The sequence below is a fragment of the Idiotropiscis lumnitzeri genome, chromosome 18 (genome assembly GCF_059441095.1).
Source record: "Idiotropiscis lumnitzeri isolate Australia: NSW breed Sydney's pygmy pipehorse chromosome 18, RoL_Ilum_1.0, whole genome shotgun sequence".
NCBI lineage: Eukaryota > Metazoa > Chordata > Actinopteri > Syngnathiformes > Syngnathidae > Idiotropiscis > Idiotropiscis lumnitzeri.
This window is the reverse complement of record NC_142408.1, coordinates 15,580,489-15,600,836: the sequence shown is the minus strand read 5'-3', so window position 1 is coordinate 15,600,836 and position 20,348 is coordinate 15,580,489. Positions and strand designations below refer to the sequence as shown.

At 43.1% G+C, this 20,348-nt stretch overlaps 1 protein-coding gene across 4 annotated transcripts in view; it reads left to right on the top strand.

The window, feature by feature from the left end:
- The window catches only part of fbxw2 (F-box and WD repeat domain containing 2), a 152,824-nt gene that overhangs the window by 85,180 nt on the left and 47,296 nt on the right, over window positions 1-20,348 (top strand). For all 4 annotated transcript variants that reach the window (XM_088281388.1, XM_088281387.1, XM_088281385.1 and 1 more), the window contains one exon: window positions 12,645-12,778. In XM_088281388.1, the coding sequence (XP_088137514.1) occupies window positions 12,645-12,778 (134 nt within the window). The remainder of the gene's footprint in view (window positions 1-12,644; window positions 12,779-20,348) is intronic.

Here is a 20,348-nt window from a genome sequence, read left to right as displayed (position 1 = left end):
TGTCCCAACGAAATTGTTTCAACACCTTGAAGAAGATTTGGTCTCCCACACGGACGTGATTTCTCTGTGGATCAGAACACAATGACCAGTAATTGTGTCTTTGCATCTTTTTCGGTCAAACATGTTTCCCATGTGAACTGGGACCGATGTGCCAGTCGCTGGTGGTTCTGATGAACCTGAGAGTCGATAGGGGATAGTGTCCTTCCTTCGGCTGGCACTATCCTCATTGCTGTGATTGAAACACAGTCTGGCCATTGTCTTTTTTGTTTCTCTCATTGTCTTAATATTGTCTGGCATTAACAGTTCCATTAGTGCGTTCCACAAGTCCTGCAGACTGTATGCACAATGACGCTTTGAGTCAATTTTGCAACAACTGTCCCACTTGTTACAACATCATTCACAAAATGCATCATTTTCACTTTAAATCACTCTTGAAATTCCAAATGTCAGGATAATTCGATTACACAATACCTTTTCCAACTGTTTTAGCATCATCATATGTTGTTGGAAAACAACGTAACCCATTTTGAAAACAAATTAATTACAACCAAACAATATTGCATCTCAAACAAATAACATTTTGTCTAAAAAAAATTTTGGTTGAAAAGACTATGTGGGAACAATTTCATATCACACTTCCCCTCTCTTGACACACGGCTATGCTTGTGTGTCACTCTTGTTACTTTTTTAATCAATGAATTAGGCAGCCAGGATTTGCCATCTGCCAATTTGCTGATCCTGTCCTCAGCAATGTTTGCACCTTTGTTCTCCCAATGTGTGCGTTCAATTAGTGGTGCCTTTTTTTCTGGCGTGAGATCAAATTGTCAAGTTGATTTGCTGCGTGTGTGTGTGTGTGTGTTCATTTCCCTCTTATTAGTGCTGTGCCGACCTTGAGGTCATGACTTGGGCAGCAGGCTTGCTGCATTGTCAGCGAGGCAGTATTCAATTGTAATTGTATCATTTTCTGTTAAGAGAATTTTGCATTTACAAATGACTATTTAGAAATGCTTTATGCACAACTTTTCTTTTAGTGTTGTGGTTTTAAAGCCCTTGTTTGCCCAATGTCGACAGAACACATGAACATTTATCTTGACTGTCAGTCCACATTGTAACTATACAACTCTCTCTTACAAGTTATCTGTTGATATCACACTGCTAAAACTCCCATCGCATAAATGGCTGCCAGGATGGCCGAGTGGTCTAAGGCGCCGCGTTTCAGGACCCAGTCTCCCCAGGAGGCCTGGGTTCGAATCTCGAATTTCCCCATTGTGGCACTAATAAAGGGAATATTATTATTATTATTATTATTAAAAGTCAGTGTGATTTCAGCCTGTAACCTTGGTTCTCAAACACTTTTACTTCTTATCAGTCTGGAATGTGCACCTGGTCTGTGTCTTACAAGTCTGATTTTCTCCAGTCGGGAGGAAAAAAGTGTCCATAAGGTCAAGTCGCGGTTTGGTGATAATTTGGACGGCTCCACAGTCGTGTGGCGCCTTTTCAATGGTGCGGGGAAAAAGTGACGCTGGGCTGAAACGCACCGCACCTTATCAGTGTAATTTGTCCCTGTGACAATTAGGTCGCCGTGCAATGTGAATGTGGTGGAAAAAAGAATGTCATTTTTTGATTCCTAAAAGCAGCAGTGAAGGCTGCTTGATCACACTCTGACGTGGCTTCTCGCCACGGAATCCAATTGTTGTGACTAATATGCAAATGAATTCACTTTGCCCTGGTTCATGCAGTAACCCAGGCTAATGAAGTTATAAAGATAAAGATAAAGATGTCCTTTATTAGTCCCACAATGGGGAAATTTGAAGTGTTACAGCAGCCAAGATATAGATCACACAGAGTCGGCGGCGTAATGTAGCCGTTAATGTATAATATTAGCAGCAGACATTCATAAAAAGCATGCAAATATACACAGTATAAACGTATCTAGTGTAAGGAAACACTCCTAATGCCTGTCCATTATACAGAGGGGGAAACACTGTAATGATAAAAACTACTGAATGATTGAAAATACTGCAATGATAAAGATATTACAATGATAAAAGTACTGTAATGGTGAGAGTACTGAAATGACAGGAAAGTACTGCAATGATAGAAAATACTTCAATGATAAAAGTACTGTAATGGTAAAAGTACTGCAATGATAAAATATACTGCAATGATAAAAGTACTGTAATAGTAAAAGTACTGCAACGATAGAAAAATACTGCAATGATGAAAGTATTGTAATAGTAAAAGTACCGCAATGATAGGAAATACAGCAATTATAAAAGTACTGCAATGATAAAAGTACTGTAATAGTGAACATCCTGCAGTGGTAGAAATACTACAGTGATAGAAGTATTGTAATAAGAATACTGTAACGGTAAACAAAATACATCATTGGTCGTTGTTTAAGTACACCCTTGGCTGAAAGTACAGTAGTAGTTAATATTGCATCCTAGGACTGCACAATTGCACTAATGCCCTCCTGTTTGTAGGCCTGACCCAATGTTTTTGTTAAAAAGTCTGACAGCAGTCGGCAGGAAGGAGCGGCGAAATCTCTCTTTGGTACAGCGAGGGTGTAAAAGTCTGTCACTGAAGGATCTGTAAAGTGTTCTCAGAGTGTCATTGAGTGGGTGGGCTGGTTTGTCCAGCATTGATGACAGTTTTGCCGTCATCCTCCTGCCCCCCACTGAGTCCACAGAGTCCAGGGAGCAGCCCAGGACAGAGCTGGCCCTCCTCACTAGTTTGTCCAGTCTCTTTTTGTCCCAGCCCGAGATGCCTCCTGCCCAGGAGACCACTCCATAGAATATGACCGGTGAAACCACCGAGTCATAGAAGTTCCTGAGGAGTGTTCCCCGAACGCCAAAGGACCTCAGCCTCCTGAGTAGGAAGAGTCTGCTCTGACCCTTCCTATAGAGAGCATCTGTGTTGTCGCTCCAGTCCAGTTTATTGTTCCGATGAACACCCAGGTACTTGTAAGTTGAGACCCTCTCAACGTCTGTTCCCTGGATATTCACTGGTGCAGGTGGAGAGTGCCGACGCTTGCGGAAATCCACCACCAGCTCTTTGAATTTCCCAGCGTTGATTTGGAGGCGATTCTGCTGACACCAGTCCACGAACCCCTGCGTAACCCCTCTGTACTCCCGATCGTCATTGTCAGTGATGAGGCCGACAATCGCAGAGTCATCAGAGAACTTCTGCAGGTGGCAGGTTGTGGAATTGTATTTGTAGTCCGAGGTGTAGAGGGTGAACAGGAAGGGAGCCAGCACAGTTCCCTGCGGCGCTCCCGTGCTGCAGAGGAGCACGTCAGACACACAGTCTTGTGTTCTCACGTACTGTGGCCGGTTTGTGAGGTAGTCGTGAATCCATGTGATGAGGTGGTGGGCCACTCCCGCCTGCTCCAGCTTGTCTCCCAATAAGGCGGGCTGGATGGTGTTGAAAGCACTTGAGAAATCAAAGAACATGATCCTCACCGTGCCCCCCGCCTTCTCCAGGTGGAAGAGTGAAGTGTGGAGCAGGTAGATGATGGCATCATCCACACTGATGCCAGGCTGGTATGCAAACTGGAGTGGGTCCATTGAGGAGCTGACCAGGGGGCGCAGATGGACGAGGACCAGTCTCTCCAGGGTCTTCATCAGATGAGACGTCAGCGCCACTGGTCTGAAGTTGTTGAGCTCCTTCGGATGGGGTGTCTTTGGAACCGGAACCAGGCAGGATGTTTTCCACAGCTGGGGGACTCTGCCCAGCTTCAAGCTCAGGTTGAACATGTGTTGGACGATTCCACACAGCTGGTCTGCGCAGGATTTGAGGAGCTGGGAGCTGATCCCATCTGGACCTGCCGCCTTCCTCGCCTTCATCTTCCTCAGCTGGTTCTTCACCTGAGATGTTGTGAGGAACAAAGCTGAGCAGGAGGAAGTGGTGGTTGTCTGATGAGGCTGGGAACTGGAGCCTGTGGAGAGAGAGAGGGGCGAGAGAGGGGGAGAGAGGGTCTTGTTCGCAGTGGCAGGAGGGGTGGGTGGGGGCTGCATCAGGGAAGCCTGAGCGGGGTCAGACATTTGATCAAACCTATTGAAAAATAGGTTCAACTCATTTGCCCACTGAAGCCCCCCCCCTTCTGGATCTTACCTGGTTGTCCGTGGCCTGAGATGGTCTTCAGGCCCCTCCAGACGTCCCTGGCATTGTTCCGCTGCAGTTGTTCTTCCATCCGCATCCTGTAGGACTTTTTCCCCTCTCGGATCCTCCTTCTCAGCTGACGCTGCACTCTCTTCAGCTCGTCCTTGTCGCCTGAAACAAAAGCCCTCTTTTTCTCCTTCAGGAGAGCTTTAATGTCCGGTGTGATCCAGGGTTTGTTGTTGGAGAAACATCTTACAGTCCTGGTGGGAATGGTGTTCTCCATGCAGAAGTTAATATAGTCTGTAACTGTGTCTGTTCGACCATTAATGTCCTCACCGTGAGCTTCGCTGAATACCTCCCACACAGTTGTGTTGAAACAGTCCTTCAAGGCCTCCTCGGCTTCTCCGGACCATCGCTGAACTGTGCGTGTCACAGCTGGCTGCCTGCGGACGAGAGGTTTGTACACAGGCAGGAGAGCAACCAAGTTGTGGTCAGCTTTGCCCAGCGGGGGGAGGGGCAGTGATGTGTACGCCTCCTTGGTGTTGGCATAGAAGAGGTCCAATATTTTATTGTCTCTGGTGTGGCAGGTTACATATTGTGTGAATGAAGGCAGAGAGGAGGAAGGAGAAGCATGATTGAAGTCACCAGAGATAAGGAACAAGGCATTTGGGTGCTGTGTTTGTAGCCTGCTCACAGCTGCATTCAGTACATCACAGGCTGTCTCACCGTTAGCAGAGGGTGGCACGTACGCCGCCACCGCGATCACATGACTGAACTCTCGCGGTAAATAGACCGGACGCATGCTAACAGCTATCATCTCAATGTCCCGACTGCAAAGTTGATCCTTAACATTTATGTGCCCAGGGTTACACCATCTATCATTAACAAACACAGCCAGCCCTCCCCCTTTTCTCTTACCGCTCTCCAGTGTCCTGTCCGCGCGTAGTATTTGGAAGCCGTCCAATTCCACGACGGCGTCCGGCGTTAGCTCTGTTAGCCACGACTCCGTGAACACCAGCAAGCTAGCCTCCCGGACAATCCTCTCGTGCCGGGTTAGCGCTGTTAGCTCGTCCATTTTGTTGGGGAGGGATCGAACATTCCCCATAATAACGGACGGGAGGACGGGGTGATATCGTCTCCTCCTTGCCTGGCGTTTAGCCCCCGCACGACATCCCCGTCTCTTCCTCCTCAGCTCGCGGGGGATATCGGGTCTCGCTCCGGGAGCCCACGCGGGGTTAGCACGGAGTGCTAACAGCTGATCTCTTGTGTACACGATCGATCCGTATCTCCGAGTTTCGTCTCCGGACACGATCGCGCAAAAAACAGCCCCCAACAGCAGTAAAACCACCGCAAGTTGGATGTCCATTGCTGAGGTGAGGTAAAAATAAAATAAAAAAGGGTAAAGGGAAAAAACACACGAAAAAGGCTCAATAGTGAGCCACGCTGCTGTAAACAGGCAGCCACTCGCGCGGCGCCGGCGCAGTCACTGTTTGCTCAAATGGCTCATAATAATTTGGTAGTGCGTTAAGATGCTTTGTCGATACAATCACAAGGTCCAACATACACAACCCATTTTATGGCCATGGCGATATTATTACTTTTAAGATTACCAAGGCTTGTTTGACCTCCCTAACACATAAGTTACAGCCCTGAGAGGCATTGGCCTCAACTTTATCTACGAAGGGTCAGGGATTTAATAGGGGTCATCGAGACGTCCCAAGGAAGGTGTTTATAGAAAAGTGGTCTGGCAATGGTTTTTCTTTTTTTTTCCTTTTTCTTATCACTGACAATGCGCCCTTTTAAAGTTTTGACGTTTGTTTAAATTCGCCCTTGCTTATTGATTCTGATATTAAAGTCCAATTGTATCAGTGCAGTGTATCACGGCCTAATAAGTAAAACGCACGTTGATGTAGAACTCCTTCTACACTTACTTTTTATGTTTTTTTTTTTACGTCACGTGATCCTCCGTTGCTATCACAACTCATCCTGAAAAGTTAATGTTTGTAACAAGACTTTCTGCTTCCTCCTTTTTTTTTTCTTTTTTTTTTTCCTTCTGCTCAACACGTTCATGCTTTTTGTGCATAATTTAGAATTTTCTTTTCCATTTGACAAGTTGGCCAATTTAAATTTTATACTGACAATGAAAGCCTAAAGCAAAAATGTAAGTGTGTGTGTGCGTGTGCTAAAGCAAAAATGTAAGTGTCTGTGTGTGTGTGTGCAATCATTACTGATACAAGTAGTCTATAAAAACATGATTAGAAATACACAAAACTGATTACATAAAGTTACTTGAAGTCAATGTGATCCTCAGCAGCTTATCTTACACCTACTTTAGCAACTTGCGCGGCCATGCTAGCTTGTTCTTGAAAAGCGTCCGTATTTCTCTTTTTCGGTCGAGCTTCTTGTCGCAAAAAATCGGTATTAATGCTCATTTTAAGAAAGACAACCACAGACAAAGTGGATTATCCGCTTGCAGTAGGGATGAATGCACGAATCAGTGAATCGTGTTCATCAGCACTCCCGGACACGACCTATCCTCACGCCACCATTTTGGAGTCCATTATCCCCCTTCTTAAAAAGGGAGGGGCACCATATGGTTACCATTCCAGAAGACCATATCCTGGATGTCCACACAATGTTGTAGAGGCATTTCGATCACGACAGCCCCACAACATCCATGGTCTTTAGGAACTCCGGGTGAATCTTATCCACCCCTTGTCATGATCCGCGTCGGGCATGACAGGGTTTGTGTTATTATTTGGACGCTCCATGCTTTTGTGTTATTGTTTTGCTTGCTTTCGGGGCGTTTCCCCCTCAGCACTCGTCCTCACCAGTCACGCACCTGCGCATCGTTACCCATCACACACTTGATCCCCATCTGCTCCCCTGATTACCGGACTATTTAAGCTTCCCATGCCATCAACCCAGTGTCGGATCATTATCCCGCTTGCTCCCTGTTGTTGCCTTACGGACTTTACGACTCTCGCCTTGATCTCGTTCACGTACTTGTTTTTGCTCTCGCCCTCGCTCACGTCCCTTTGTACTTCGTCCCAGTTTTTGTTCTCGTCCTCGACCCAGTTTTGTCACGTTTAGTTTGCCTTTGTTATTTTGCACCCTGCCACGTTTGTTTGTCCACGCCACGTTGTTTGTCCTCGTCTTGATTAATTTAATAAATTCCCCTTTAAGTTACCCTTATGCCTGGCTTCCCCGCATTCTTGGGTCCACCCCCCTCCTCGCCGACCGGCGAGCATGACACCCCTGAGGCCTGAGGTTTAACCACATTGGTGAGCCACCTAAGAATCCCACGTAAGAAGTTGAGGTTTTTCAGGTATTCTACCCACCGACTCACTCTAATCTGAGTTCAGTTCAGCTGCTCATTTCCATTATACATAGTGTTCATGGTGCAATGCTTCCCCTCCTAAGACGCGGGATAGTGGATCTCAATTTCCTCAAATCCATCCAGAAGTAGTTTTCCATGGCCTTATCAAACTCCACCCGCCCATGTTTTTGCCTCTGTGATGACCAAAGCTGCATTTTGCTTGGCCAGCCAGTACCCGTCAGCTGCCTCCGGAGTTCCACCAGCCAAAAAGGCCTGATTGGACTATTTTATTTTCAGCTAGACAGTAACTCTTTCCGCTTGTGTCCACAAGGGGATTTCCATCACAACAGCCAGCTGCCACCATACAGCCAAAGCTCTGCTTGGCCGTCCCGACAATGGAGGCCCAAACCATGGTCCACTCGGATTCAATGTCCTTTGCCTTGCCTGGTATGTGGCTGAAGTGTGCGGTCTCTACCAATGATTGCAGCCCCGCACATGAAAACAACACCATCTTCAAATTTGCTGATGATATGACAGTGGTCGGCCTGATCTCAAAAGGAGATGAGACAGTTTACAGGGAGGAGATCCAGAGACTTGGTGTGAGGACAACAATCTTCAGATGAACACGGAAAGAACATTTTCTGAAAATGGCAAATCAAATCTTTTTGTGTCACAAGTAAAGTAATTACACAAAATCCAAATAATGAAGCATGATTTTTTTAATTTTTTTTGGGGGGGGGGGCATATTTGACAAAATAATAGTTTTCCCGAAGTTAGATTCTGCTGAGCGACAAACCCAGAAGTGCATGGTGATATGGCAGAGCTCAACATAGAAGTTGTATTTAGCCGGTCAGAAATTGACTCAAAAAGGAAACTATCAAACATTTCTGAGGGGATCCAGGTATTAAAAGAATTGGAGGAAGAGTCGCTTGTTAATGTTCTCTTCATTGGTCCATACACTTACGAGCCAGATGCTCAGGAGAGCGACAGTATTGTACCTGAACGATCGGACATTGAAGGGAGACTAGATTCAACAAGACTGGAAGAATGATAAGAATGGTAATAGCTGGGTTTATTAGCTTTGGGTTATTGTTTTAAATTCAATGCTTTGTCGTGCTGTAAATATCACACGTGAGATTACCGTATTTTCACCGCCAAAAGACGCGCCATATCAAAGGGCGCAGCACCAGTTGAGGGGGCTATTTCTGTATTTAATAATTAGACTGGGCACGCCGCATTAGGAGGTGCGTGTTAGCATGCTAGCTCGCGCATGCTGATGGCTGTGAGTAGCAGCACTTCAGCTCAGACCAGTCAGAGATGTCATGGCAACACATCTAATTGACTACGTCAGGGGAGGGATGTCACTGGTCAGAATCAGAATCAGAAATCCCTTGATTGTCATTGTACTCAAGTGTGCAACGAGATTAGAGAGCTCCCCTCTCCAGTGGAATACAACAATAATTCAATTAAATATATAAATTAGATGAATAAGAGAATAAATAGTGAGATGGAAAATAATACGAAATAGGATATATAAAATCACATCACGTCGCTGTTCTGCAAGGTAAGGGTGGTCTTGTGTGTGTGTGAGAGTTTAGAATGGAGATGGCTCTTGGAATGAAACTGTTTCTCAGTCTATTAGTCCCTGATTTGATGCACCTGTAGCGCCTGCCAGAGGGCATCAGGTCGAACAGATGTGAGTTTGGGTGGGTATTGTCTTTGACGATATTGAGAGCCCTGCTGAGGCACCGGGCGGTGTAGATGTCCGACAGTGAGGGGAGAGGGCAGCCAATAATCCTTTGCGCTGTTTTGACCGTCCTCTGGAGCCTCACTCTGTCCGCCTCAGTGCAGCCGCTATACCAGGTGAAGACACAGTACGTCAGCAGGCTCTCGATGGACGAGTGGTAGAAGGCCAGCAGCAGCTTCCTGTCCAGGTTGAATTTTCTGAGGACTCTCAGGAAGTGCAGACGCTGGTGGACCTTCTTTACCACTGCTGTGGTGTTGTGTGTCCAAGAAAGGTCATCGGAGATCTGTACACCCAGGAATTTGAACGTGTGGACCCTCGCTACACACACGCCTTCGATGCAGAGGTGGGGCGGCACCGTCTTGTTCCTCCTGAAGTCGATGACAATCACCACATTCCTTAGAGTCATGGTTTCAAATCAAAACCATGAATATTTCTGAACAGCATACAAGCAAATAATGAAACAAAGAAATAAAATTAACACAAAACATGCATTTCTCATGCCATTCATATCACCAAAAGAAATAAAAATAGCACAAAAACAGTACTTTGGCATTCTGGGAGATTATCACACAGAGGCATTCTGGGAGATTATCAGACTGAGGCATTCTGGGATCTTATCAGCCTTATCAGGTTAGAGAGATGGGAGTGGTGTTTTTTTTTTTTTTTTTTGCAGTCTTTTGTCTAAACCTGTGATGTTTCTTGCTTGCAATAACATGAATGATAAGACAGACTACGACATTGTGGACAGCTGCCCTTTTGTCCAGCTTTCCCTTGCAACATCTCTTAAGATCGTATTAACATAATGTATTTTTCACAGTCAATTCGAAGCATAGATATATCAGACTTTGGCCAGCAGGGTGTGCTAACATATACTCTGAAATCCCACAAAGGGATCCCGGTTAATGGTCAATTGTCCGTCCATATAATAGGCATGTTGCACTACAAGGCACCGCGTTTGTTTTGGGGAAGATTTGGGACTTTTAAGTGCGCCCGATGGTCCCGAAAATACGGTAGTTCCATTTATTCTGCTTGTACTGAGACCACACGTTAAAGTGGGTTGGTTTCCTACATTGTCATTGGTAAGATATTTTAGGTATACAGTGAACCCCCGCTACTTCGCGGTTCACCTTTCGCGGGTTCAGTGCTTCGCGGGTCTAAAAAATATTCGGGAGCATTGTAGTTTCGGCGAGCGGCGCAAGGAGGCGCTGAAGCGGTTAGACAGCGGGCGTGCGCCGAAGAGGAGAGTGGACGAAGAAGAGAGTGGACGAAGAAGAACAGGTTCCCCCGGACACGATTGGTGGCGACGGACACGATCGGGGGCGACATTTTGCTTCGTTCGGGACCGTGCGTGAGCTCCGAAGGAGACCGGCCGGCGTGTGTGGCTGTCAAGCCGAAGAGAAACAACTTCCGCCCGGGCACTGGCGGAGCGCGAGGCTGTCAGTTATGAATGAATAAATAAATAAATGAAGAATGCCACCTTTCATTTCACTGTCATGATCCGTGCCTGTCATGCCGCGTGTGTTTTTGTTTTTTCAGCTGTGTGGGCGTTCCTCCAGCGATCGTCTTGCGCCATGTCGTCAGCTGCTGCGAGACGCGCTGATGACACTGACTATATTGTGATAATAAATATATTTGTATCACCACCTTTTTTCCCGGGTCTGCGTTTGGAGAGTCCTGTTCAATCCTCCAGTTCTGCTGGAGGATCATAACATTCACAGGGCACACCGGACGGCGTACCAGCAGGTAAAAGTCAAAGTAATTAAATAAATACAAAAATAAGTAATTGAATAAATACAAAAATAATGGCTGGGGAATAAAAAAATAATAAGTTTTAATAATAATTTGTTTTTTGGTTATAACATGAATTTCACTCTCTCTCTCTCTACCAGTATATTTTTATATATATATATATATATATATTTTTTATTTATTTATTTATTATTTTTTTTTTAAGCATTTTTGAAGGTGTGCCGCTACTTTGCACCTATATATATTTATATATATATATATATATATATAAATATATATATATATAAATATATATATAGGTGCGAAGTATATATATATATACACAGTGTTTTTTTTTTTTTTGTTTTTTTTTTTTTTGAAGGTGCGACGCTACTTCGCGGATTTTCAGTTTTCGCGGGTGGTCTCGGTCCCCATTAACCGCGATAACCGGGGGTTCACTGTATATACACACACTTGCTGTTCAACTCTTTACTTAACACCCGCATGCTTATTCTCTCAGCCCCTTGTATGCGCAATACGCACTCATGCATCACAGCCGTCAGTCATACACAAGCTGTCACAATAACACTCGTTTTTCAAAATGGATTGTAATCACACCTGCCTTTTTGTGAACCCTTTATTATAAGCAAAACGGTTGAGAAAACAGAAGTGAACAAAGTGCTTGTGCTTGGCAAAGAGCACTCATCGACATTGGCTTGAAATTCCCTCTCTGTGCCAGAACAAAATTGGTCTATTTACGTGCCCTATTTTTTTGTTTCAGCTGCTCAAAAATATGCTTCCCAGAATGCGAACTATACATCTCTACTCCACGCAGAGGCATCTCGCACAAAAACACAAAACCAATGTCAGTTGAGCAGCTCACCGGAAAATTCGTTACAGCGCCAGCTGTTGTGAAATGCGGTATAAAAATAAAGTTGTCTTGTATTGTATTGTAATAAACAATGCAGTACAATGGTGACTGTCAGTTCGTGGTTCTGTGAGTGATGTCATTCCTGAGGAATACTGGACTAAAACAAAGGCATTTTTGTTGTTAAGGCGTTGCTACGGCTCTAACTATTAATCTAGGACGTTTGTGTTGTGTTTGTGTTGTATTCTTAAAATATATTTATTACTCAAAATATGTTTTTTCAAGTTTACTTCACACTTGGTCTTTAAATGCGGGTATATGTACTCCCGGGTCAATTTGGCAACCCCAGCCTCTGATGCGTGGATGTTTGAGAGACGACAATACGTTGCATACAGTATTGTCAAAAAGGACTTGGAACACTTGTGGTCAAGAGATGCCCTTTTTTTTCTTTTTTAGCACTCGCTTCAGATGTCTTTCCTTTGTTTGGAAACCATGCTTAATATCAAAAACTGATTTTCTGTCTTTGTATTTCAAGCCAAGTTCAAAGGAAAATTCAATTTAACTCGCCCATGGGTGAACACGCTGCATTTTTGTTGCTTTCCCAGTACATGACAAGGAAGTAAATGTGCATTTAAAAAAAAAAAGAGCATTGCCTCGCAAAAAAAAGAAAAAGAAAAACCCTTGCATTATTTTGCAATCTTCGCGAGGGAATGCAAACACAAATCTCAAATCTCATCGCAAACGGAATGTTATTTGCGGGGAGGTGGACGCAAAAATGTTTTTTTTTCTTTCATGTCACTTTAGGTTTGTTTGTGCCACATAAATTATAGAATGTATATTTATCTATTTATTTGAGTATTTGCTTTGTGTCTGCTCAGTTTTCAGTGTGGACTACAATGATGAGATGGACATGTTGGTGAGCGGCTCTGCAGACTTCACTGTGAAAGTTTGGGCTTTGGCAGCCGGTGCCTGTCTAAACACTCTGACTGGACACACTGAATGGGTTACCAAGGTCTTTTAACAATTTAATTTTTCTTTCAACACTTGTGTTGTTCATGACTATCGGCAGACATTTATCTTAAATATCAAAATGCCTTAATAATTTATGGTTCACGGCTATTATTTTGATGAACTGCTGTTAAAAAGGCATTTGGTAATGTGATTATCTGCATTTCTAATCAAATTTGACATTGCCCTTCACCCACTGATATATTCACACCCTTTTGCTATGATGTAAAGGGGAAATCGAGTCAAAAATGGTCATTTCAATAATACTTTCTGGGCACACCCATTAACTCATTCAATACCATTGACGGATAAATACGTCAAAATCAATTTTTTTTTTACTAGGCTGGTCGTGAATGAGTTAAGATGAACACCATATTCTGATTATTATTGGGTAAAGTTGAATTGTATTGTATTTGAGAAATATAGCTTTAAGCTGCAAAATTCACCATTTTTTTTCATCTCAGGGATGGTTATTTTGCTGTCAATTGAAAATTACATTTCAGTGCCTTAGGACTCCACTTGCAAACGTCACATGAACAAACCCAAAAAAAGGTGAGCCGTGACAGTTTCCTGAGCTCATGAGCATTGTGATATAATTTTCAGGCGACAGCAAGTGGAAAAATGGCCGCCTTCTGTGATTGATGAAAATGGGTAAATTTTGATGCTTAATTCATATTTCACAAATGCAATATTAAGCAGAATGGCTTATTTAGCCCATATAGACCTAAAACATGTGGCAAAACATCATTCTAAAACCTATGGTTGACTTTTGAATTACCCCCTAAAACCTGAAGCTTTCCTGGAAATAGAGCTGTGGCTTTTACTCAAACCAGAGTTTATTATTCTTATAAATAAATATATTAAAAACAACTGGGATTATCTATGCTGCACTTATGTCGCACACTTAATACTGGTAAATGCACAGGTGCTTTTATAGGAACTTTTTCGAGAAAGGAGATAGGTGAAATAAAACCAAATAGACTTGTTACATTTTTGGAAATAATAATCGCCGACATTTATTCAAAACAATAACTATGTACGCTTTTCACTTCTCTCAGTGTCTTTTGTTCTGTCTCAACCTCTGGTTGAAATAGAAAAGAAACAGAAAAAAAATAATTCAGAGTTCTGAGAAAATAAAATAGTATGCTAAATGGGTTCAGTCCCTCTTATAGATCATCAGGTATACCAAGAAAAAAAACAACCTGCATAAGCAGGGTTAATTATTATTCTCTATCAAGCGAAGTAGCGTTTCACATTCGGTTTAAACCTCATCATTATGAATTTTAACAGTTGAGCAATCATGTAGACCTCTAATACACAAAACCACACAGATATATGTAAAGTAATTTTCCGTCACACATACTCAATATGCATTTAACTTGGTCAGTGCAAACATGTATCAATCCTTCGATTGTTTTTTGTTTTAAATGAAGGTCTTAACGTGAATTCACTGCATTTCAACATGTGCAGCAAATGACCATTCAAGGTCAACTACGAAGACATTGACAAAATGGCTTCTTCAACTCGCAGCCTGACTTAGCTTCATTAGCGTCATTAGCACCGCGCATCACGGCGAATAACGAACTCACTGGAGAATGCTGTTCTGTTTACAGTTGTCTGCAGAACTCTAAACAGGTTCGGGTGACCCTTGTTTTAAAACGACTGACTTGCAATAGTTGAGATAGTCACTTGCTCTTTCTTACTCGTTTGGCTGAGAAGAGTTTCTTCTGCTCGCTGCTGGACACTAACTGCCATAGCAGGCGATGCAATAATAAAGGAATTGAATTAAAATACAATACAACTTTATTTATGCAGCGCGTTTTACAACACCTGGACCTGTGAAATGTTTCTGTCAACAGAAAGGGATTGGGAGAACGCATCATCTAACCCCGCAAAAATGGAGTGTATAATAGTCACTAATGGGTTACGAAAGCTTGGATACGTTAGCCTTTTAGGAGCTAGCCTTTCTCTGGTAGACCTCCTTTACCCTATTTCCTCTTTTGGATCAGTACCACTTGACTCGACCTGAGCTTTTTCATTTTCCTCTTCCTTCACCACTTCCAGTAAATTCCCTGCTCCACTTTTGGGACTACTGTACTCACTTGAGTGACTGACTGGAACCTCCAGGATGTTTTTCTCAAGTTACTCACTTTCGCTAGCAGGTGAGTGGTAGAGTTTCGTTTGTGTTTCCTTGAATTTGACCTTCCTTATGTTGAAAAGACTGAAGCATCAGGATTTAATGTGCTTTCAAGGTTGACTACTTATTTCAGTGTCTTAGGGGCTGATTCAAACTGATTGTCTCTGTCTGTGTTATTGTTCTGTTCATGTTCAACTTGCATGACTTCTGGCTCATCCAACTCTGGGGTACATTCAGAGACATACTCAACATCATCTCCAGCCTCAAATAGTTGTCCTTCATCCTCAAATTTAAGCGTGTTGGGAGAGTTCAGCATATCCTTTGTGGTTTGGACTTTGTATATATAGCATCCTCAGTGGTAAATGGCAGAAAACCACATGGCAGAAGTAAGTCTCTGTGCAAAACTTCTTGAGGTCACTGTGTATGTTCTGGTACAACAACGTACACAGGGGAATCATTGATTTGCTTGATGACAGTATAGATGCTTACACTCCAGCAATCTGCGATTTTGTGTTTTCTTCTTACTCCAACAAGAACTCTGTCTCTCGTTTCAAGCTGTGCTTAGTCGCTAACAAGATAGCTTTCACTTAGACTTTCCCTTTAGCTTCTTGACATATTCAGAATAGGACAATTTGCTGGATCCCTCCATGTTCAGAACACATGAAATGTCAATGGGAAGATTTGGCTGCCTGCCAAACATCAGTTGATTGGGTGGAAACCCAGTGGTGTAATTTTTTGTGCAATTATATGCGTGACCAAGGGGCTGTACAAATTCCCTCCATCTGAATTTTTCACACTCTTCCATATTTCCCAGCATTTCAAGAAGTGTGCTGTTAAACTGCTCCACAGGTTTGCCACATGGATGATAAGGGGTAGTACGTGTCTTTTTTATACCAACTGTCAAGCATAATTCCTTGATTAGAGCCGATTCAAAGTCACTGTGTAACCGCTCTGGGAATCCATAATGGATAAAGAAGTTATTCCATAGGGTTTTTGATCTGTTGTTGGAACTGCATATTTAATAAAATGGTCAGTTTTGACCAAGATGTTCTTTTTGCCTATTATCCAGCTCCAGTGAAAGGTAGTCCATACAGACTAATTCCAATGCACGTGTGGTCTTGATCTTCACCAAAAGAGCACTTTTCTTGACTTGTGCTTTCCTCCTGATGCACCTCTCACAAGTCCGATCTTCTCGTTTAGATCCAGGGACATATGAGGCCAAAAGAACCGAGCATGAATTAAGTCCAAAGTCCTGTCATCACCCATGTATCCAACAGAATCATGTAGACAAGTACTTGCTTCCTGTAGACCTCTGGTATGGCAAGCTGATGGGAGGTCTTACCTTGAAAGGTACGCTTGAGACTTAGAACATTATCAGTCAAAGTTAACTGTTCTATTATTCTCAACATCAACTGAACTTCACGGGTTTCCTTGGAAGAGAGATGTTTTCCTATTTTCAAAATGTCAATTACTCTTCTAATAGCTGGATCTTGTCATTGCACAATTGCCCAATCTTCAAGTGACATTTACGGTAAAGTACAGAAACGAAGTGCACGAGGTTCCGGGTATGGCTGAAGCATCCATGGCCAAACACTCGACCATCTCAGGTGGCTTTATTTTGGGGGATGCTGAAATATGCAGATGTTTTTGACAAACTGACCAGGGAAACTAAGCGCTTTGTCATTCTACAGAAACTGAGCAATCAACCTGGTGATTCGATCATCCTCATCTACAGAATTGGAATCCGATGTGTCTAGGTTGTGAAGATGTGGCCGTCTTGAGAGTCCATCAGCCTCTCGGTTCCTTTTTCCAGCTCGGTACTGAATGTTAAAGTCAATACTAGCCAACCAATAGATAACCAATGGTGTCCTGATGCATCATGTTTTGAAGGTGTTAAAACATATGTCAACGGGTTATTGTCAGTCACTATGGTAAACTTTAGTCCATAGAGATAATTAAAGAATTTCTCTGTGATCGCTCACTTCAAAAAGAGAAACTCAAGCTTATTGGCTGGGTATCTTCGCTCACAGCAGGAAAGACCTCTACTTGCATGAGCAATGACTCTCAGTGTACCTTCTTGTTCTGATAAATGGCTGCACCGAGGCCGTGTATGCTCCCATCACATGAGTACAATATATGGTTTCTTCGGATCAACAAACCCAGGATCTGTGGTGAGTTTTTGGATGAGAGCTTTGAATGCGTCTTCACAAGCGGCTGTCCCTTTTCATTGGAGTTGGAATTAGAAGAGGTTGACCTTCGCTTTGCCCTGCTGTCAAGTCATTGACTGGTCTGGCAAGTTTGGAATAATCTTTTATGAACCTTCGGTAATATCCTGAAAAAACAAGGAAAGATTTAAGCTCTTTGATGTTGTTCAGCCTCGGCCAGGTGGTAAGTGCAGTTATCTTGGCGGGATCAGTTTCGACTCCATTAGCGAGATATTTGACAGATGTCCTGAAAAATTAGCATTTCTCTGAAAGCTTTAAGCCAAATTTCTTTAGTCTGTGGAGTACTCTGAGTAATCTGTCCTCGTGTTCCTCAAGAGTGCAGAATAAATGATTAGGTGATCAAGAATGACTAAGACTTCACGCAAGTTCATTGCATTCATGCACTTCTCCATCCAATTCGGGTACTTGCTGCATATTTACATATGTCCTACTTTTCGTGTTGCCAATATGGCGTTGCATGCAATCAAGTTTAACTGTCTTCAGTTAAACTTCAGCAGTAGGAAATCTGAGAAAATAGGAGGTGTTTCTGATCTAAAATCTATTTGCAAGGCTAGTATGAGAGCTTGATCCCAAAATCCACATTGAAATTGTCCCAACAAGTGTTTGTCAGCGTCTGTACTGGTAGCGCCAGTGCTCTGTATAGCAGTGGTGAGTAGCACTTTCAACCCCTGTCAGAATTTAGAGTGTTTCTCTCCTGTATTTCAGTATTTCCTTCCGATTCTCAACAAATCCATAGGTTGAATGAAGAAATTTTACATAGTCTCAAGGATCTGCTTTCATGCCGAGTTGTCTCACTAGATTTTGTGACAACTCAACTCGCAGTAGGTCAGCCACATTGCCATTCAGAGTATGTGATGACTCTATTTCGGGGGATGGATCTCACCAGTCACCACATTCCTTACAGTCACGGTTTTAAATCAAAAACCAAAACTATCACCCAACATAAACTAAACCGCATAATAGCAAACACTGAAAAATGAATAAGTCAAGGAACAAAGAAATACAATTAACACAAAACAGGTATGGCTGATGCCATTCATATCCCAAAAAGAAATAAAATTATCACAAAACTTGTATCAAGTGATGCAAAGCACACTGGGACTCCCTCAACTGCAGGCTGGTTAGAGAGATGTTGTGAGTAGTGTGCTTTGGGCAGTGTGTTTTTTTTACCCCCAGAGTCTGTTGTGTAACCTGTGACGTTTCTTGCTCGCAATTACATTAATGATAAGACAGACTTGGACATTGTGGAAAACTGCCCTTTTATCCAGCTTTCTCCCACACGTACATACTACTCTGTTGTCAACTGTCTCAAACCGTCACCACCAGGAGTGTTCACTCAATGTACCATATTTTCACGACCATAGAGCACACCAAGTGAAGGGGTGCAGTCTCAGTTGTGTGTAATATTTCTGTATTAAACACAAACACTTGGCGGGCCGCACTATCAGGCACATGCTAGCTCGCGCCTGCTGGCTTGCAAAGCAGCAGGCGAGACACATTGATATGAACAGGGTGAGATCATCTATGTCAGGGCAGGGATGTGACTAGTCACCACACTTCTTACAGTCACAGTTTTAAATCAAAACCAAAACTATCACCTAACATCCACTGAACAGCATACAAGCAAACAATGAAACAAAGACATACAATTAACACAAAACATCTCCCATGCCATTCATATCCCCAAAAGAAATAAAAATATCACAAAAAGAGTACCGCAAATCATTCCGGGAGACTTTCAGCCTTAGCAAATCAGATGGCTGGTTCGAGACATGTTGTGAGTGGTTTCCTTTGGGGAGTGCACGTTTTATTATTATTTTTTGCAGAGTCTGTTGTCTTACCCTGCAGCAAAAAAAAATGCCACAAAGCTGAATGCAGGTGGAAAAAAGACAAGCTGGAGGTCTCTTATCAAATCACTTATCAAGGCTAATTCAGGCAAACCTATTTAAAACTATTAATTTTCCACTTAAGCCTCGACAGCCGATTTGCTCCGACCCATTAACTAAAATGTGCAATACATTTTTGCAGTTTTTCATTGATAAAATTGCTGCCACAGTCAGTGTTCTCATATCGAACGGCACACTTGACCCCTTTGTACTTGTTCCTTGTTCCACAGTGTTGGACTCATACAAGGCTGTTTCTTTGTCATTTTTGGAGGATGTGATTTGACCAATTGAGATATCTGGCTTCTTTAATACTCAGGTCCCACCCACCTCTATAAGGAGGTTCTCCCGAGTATTGGCGAATCGGTTTTGGCCATTATCAGCAACAACTTTGGGTAGTGTCAGGTTTAACTGCCCTGACGCTTTTGGGAGAGCTTACTGAAATGACCAAGGCCAGAAGGAACCAGGCAAGGTTGTTCGTTTTTACAGGTCGCGAGCGGGAGAGAGGCAGAGTCCCTCCCTTCCGGCCGGTAAAAATGAACAACCTTGCCTGGTTCCTTCTGGCCTTGGTCATTTCAGTGTGTTCTAATTTCATGCAAATTTATACTACACCATATGGAAAGCGCTTTTTTTTTTTTACAACTCCAGCTAAATGCACTCTATAAATAAAGTTGTATTGTATGGTATTATATTGTGACGCTGCTTTAACAATGTAAAAGGAGGCTGGCACCGTATCACTTTGTCCTGCAATAGCAGCTGTCGCTGAAAGACACCTGATTATAGGTAGGTCTCCGCGAGCGCAGGTGACTAGCTTGAATTTAGGTTGAGTAAGTGGGCAGTTGGCAAAACAATGCTTGTACATTTTCTCAGGCAAAATTGATTCAGAAGTGCCCTAATCTACCATGAGCTCCAGGGCATGAGTCTTGGTGGAGCTTTTATGTTACCTGTGCTAGTGATCTTATCAGATGATGCAGAGCACTGTTAATTCTGAGTTGTCAACTTCTTTCACTTCACTGAACGATTTGCACACCTTTAAACCTTTTTGGAGCAGGATTTACAAATTACTGAATTCACTGGGCATGATTTATCTTTGGCCAAATGCTTATTGGTCCCACATCTGTAGCATGTACGTTCACGTTGGTTAGTAGGGTTTGTCTGTTTAGCATGGTCCGGTGCTTTTGACTTTTGCTGCTGTCCTCTTTCCCTGCGCACATATGGATGCGCTGCTCCGACAGCATGTACTAGTGCAGTATGAGATAATCCTGATGTGGGAAGTAGCGTGGAATTTTCCACCGCTGCTTCACCTGGCATGCGATTGTCTGGGCTTTT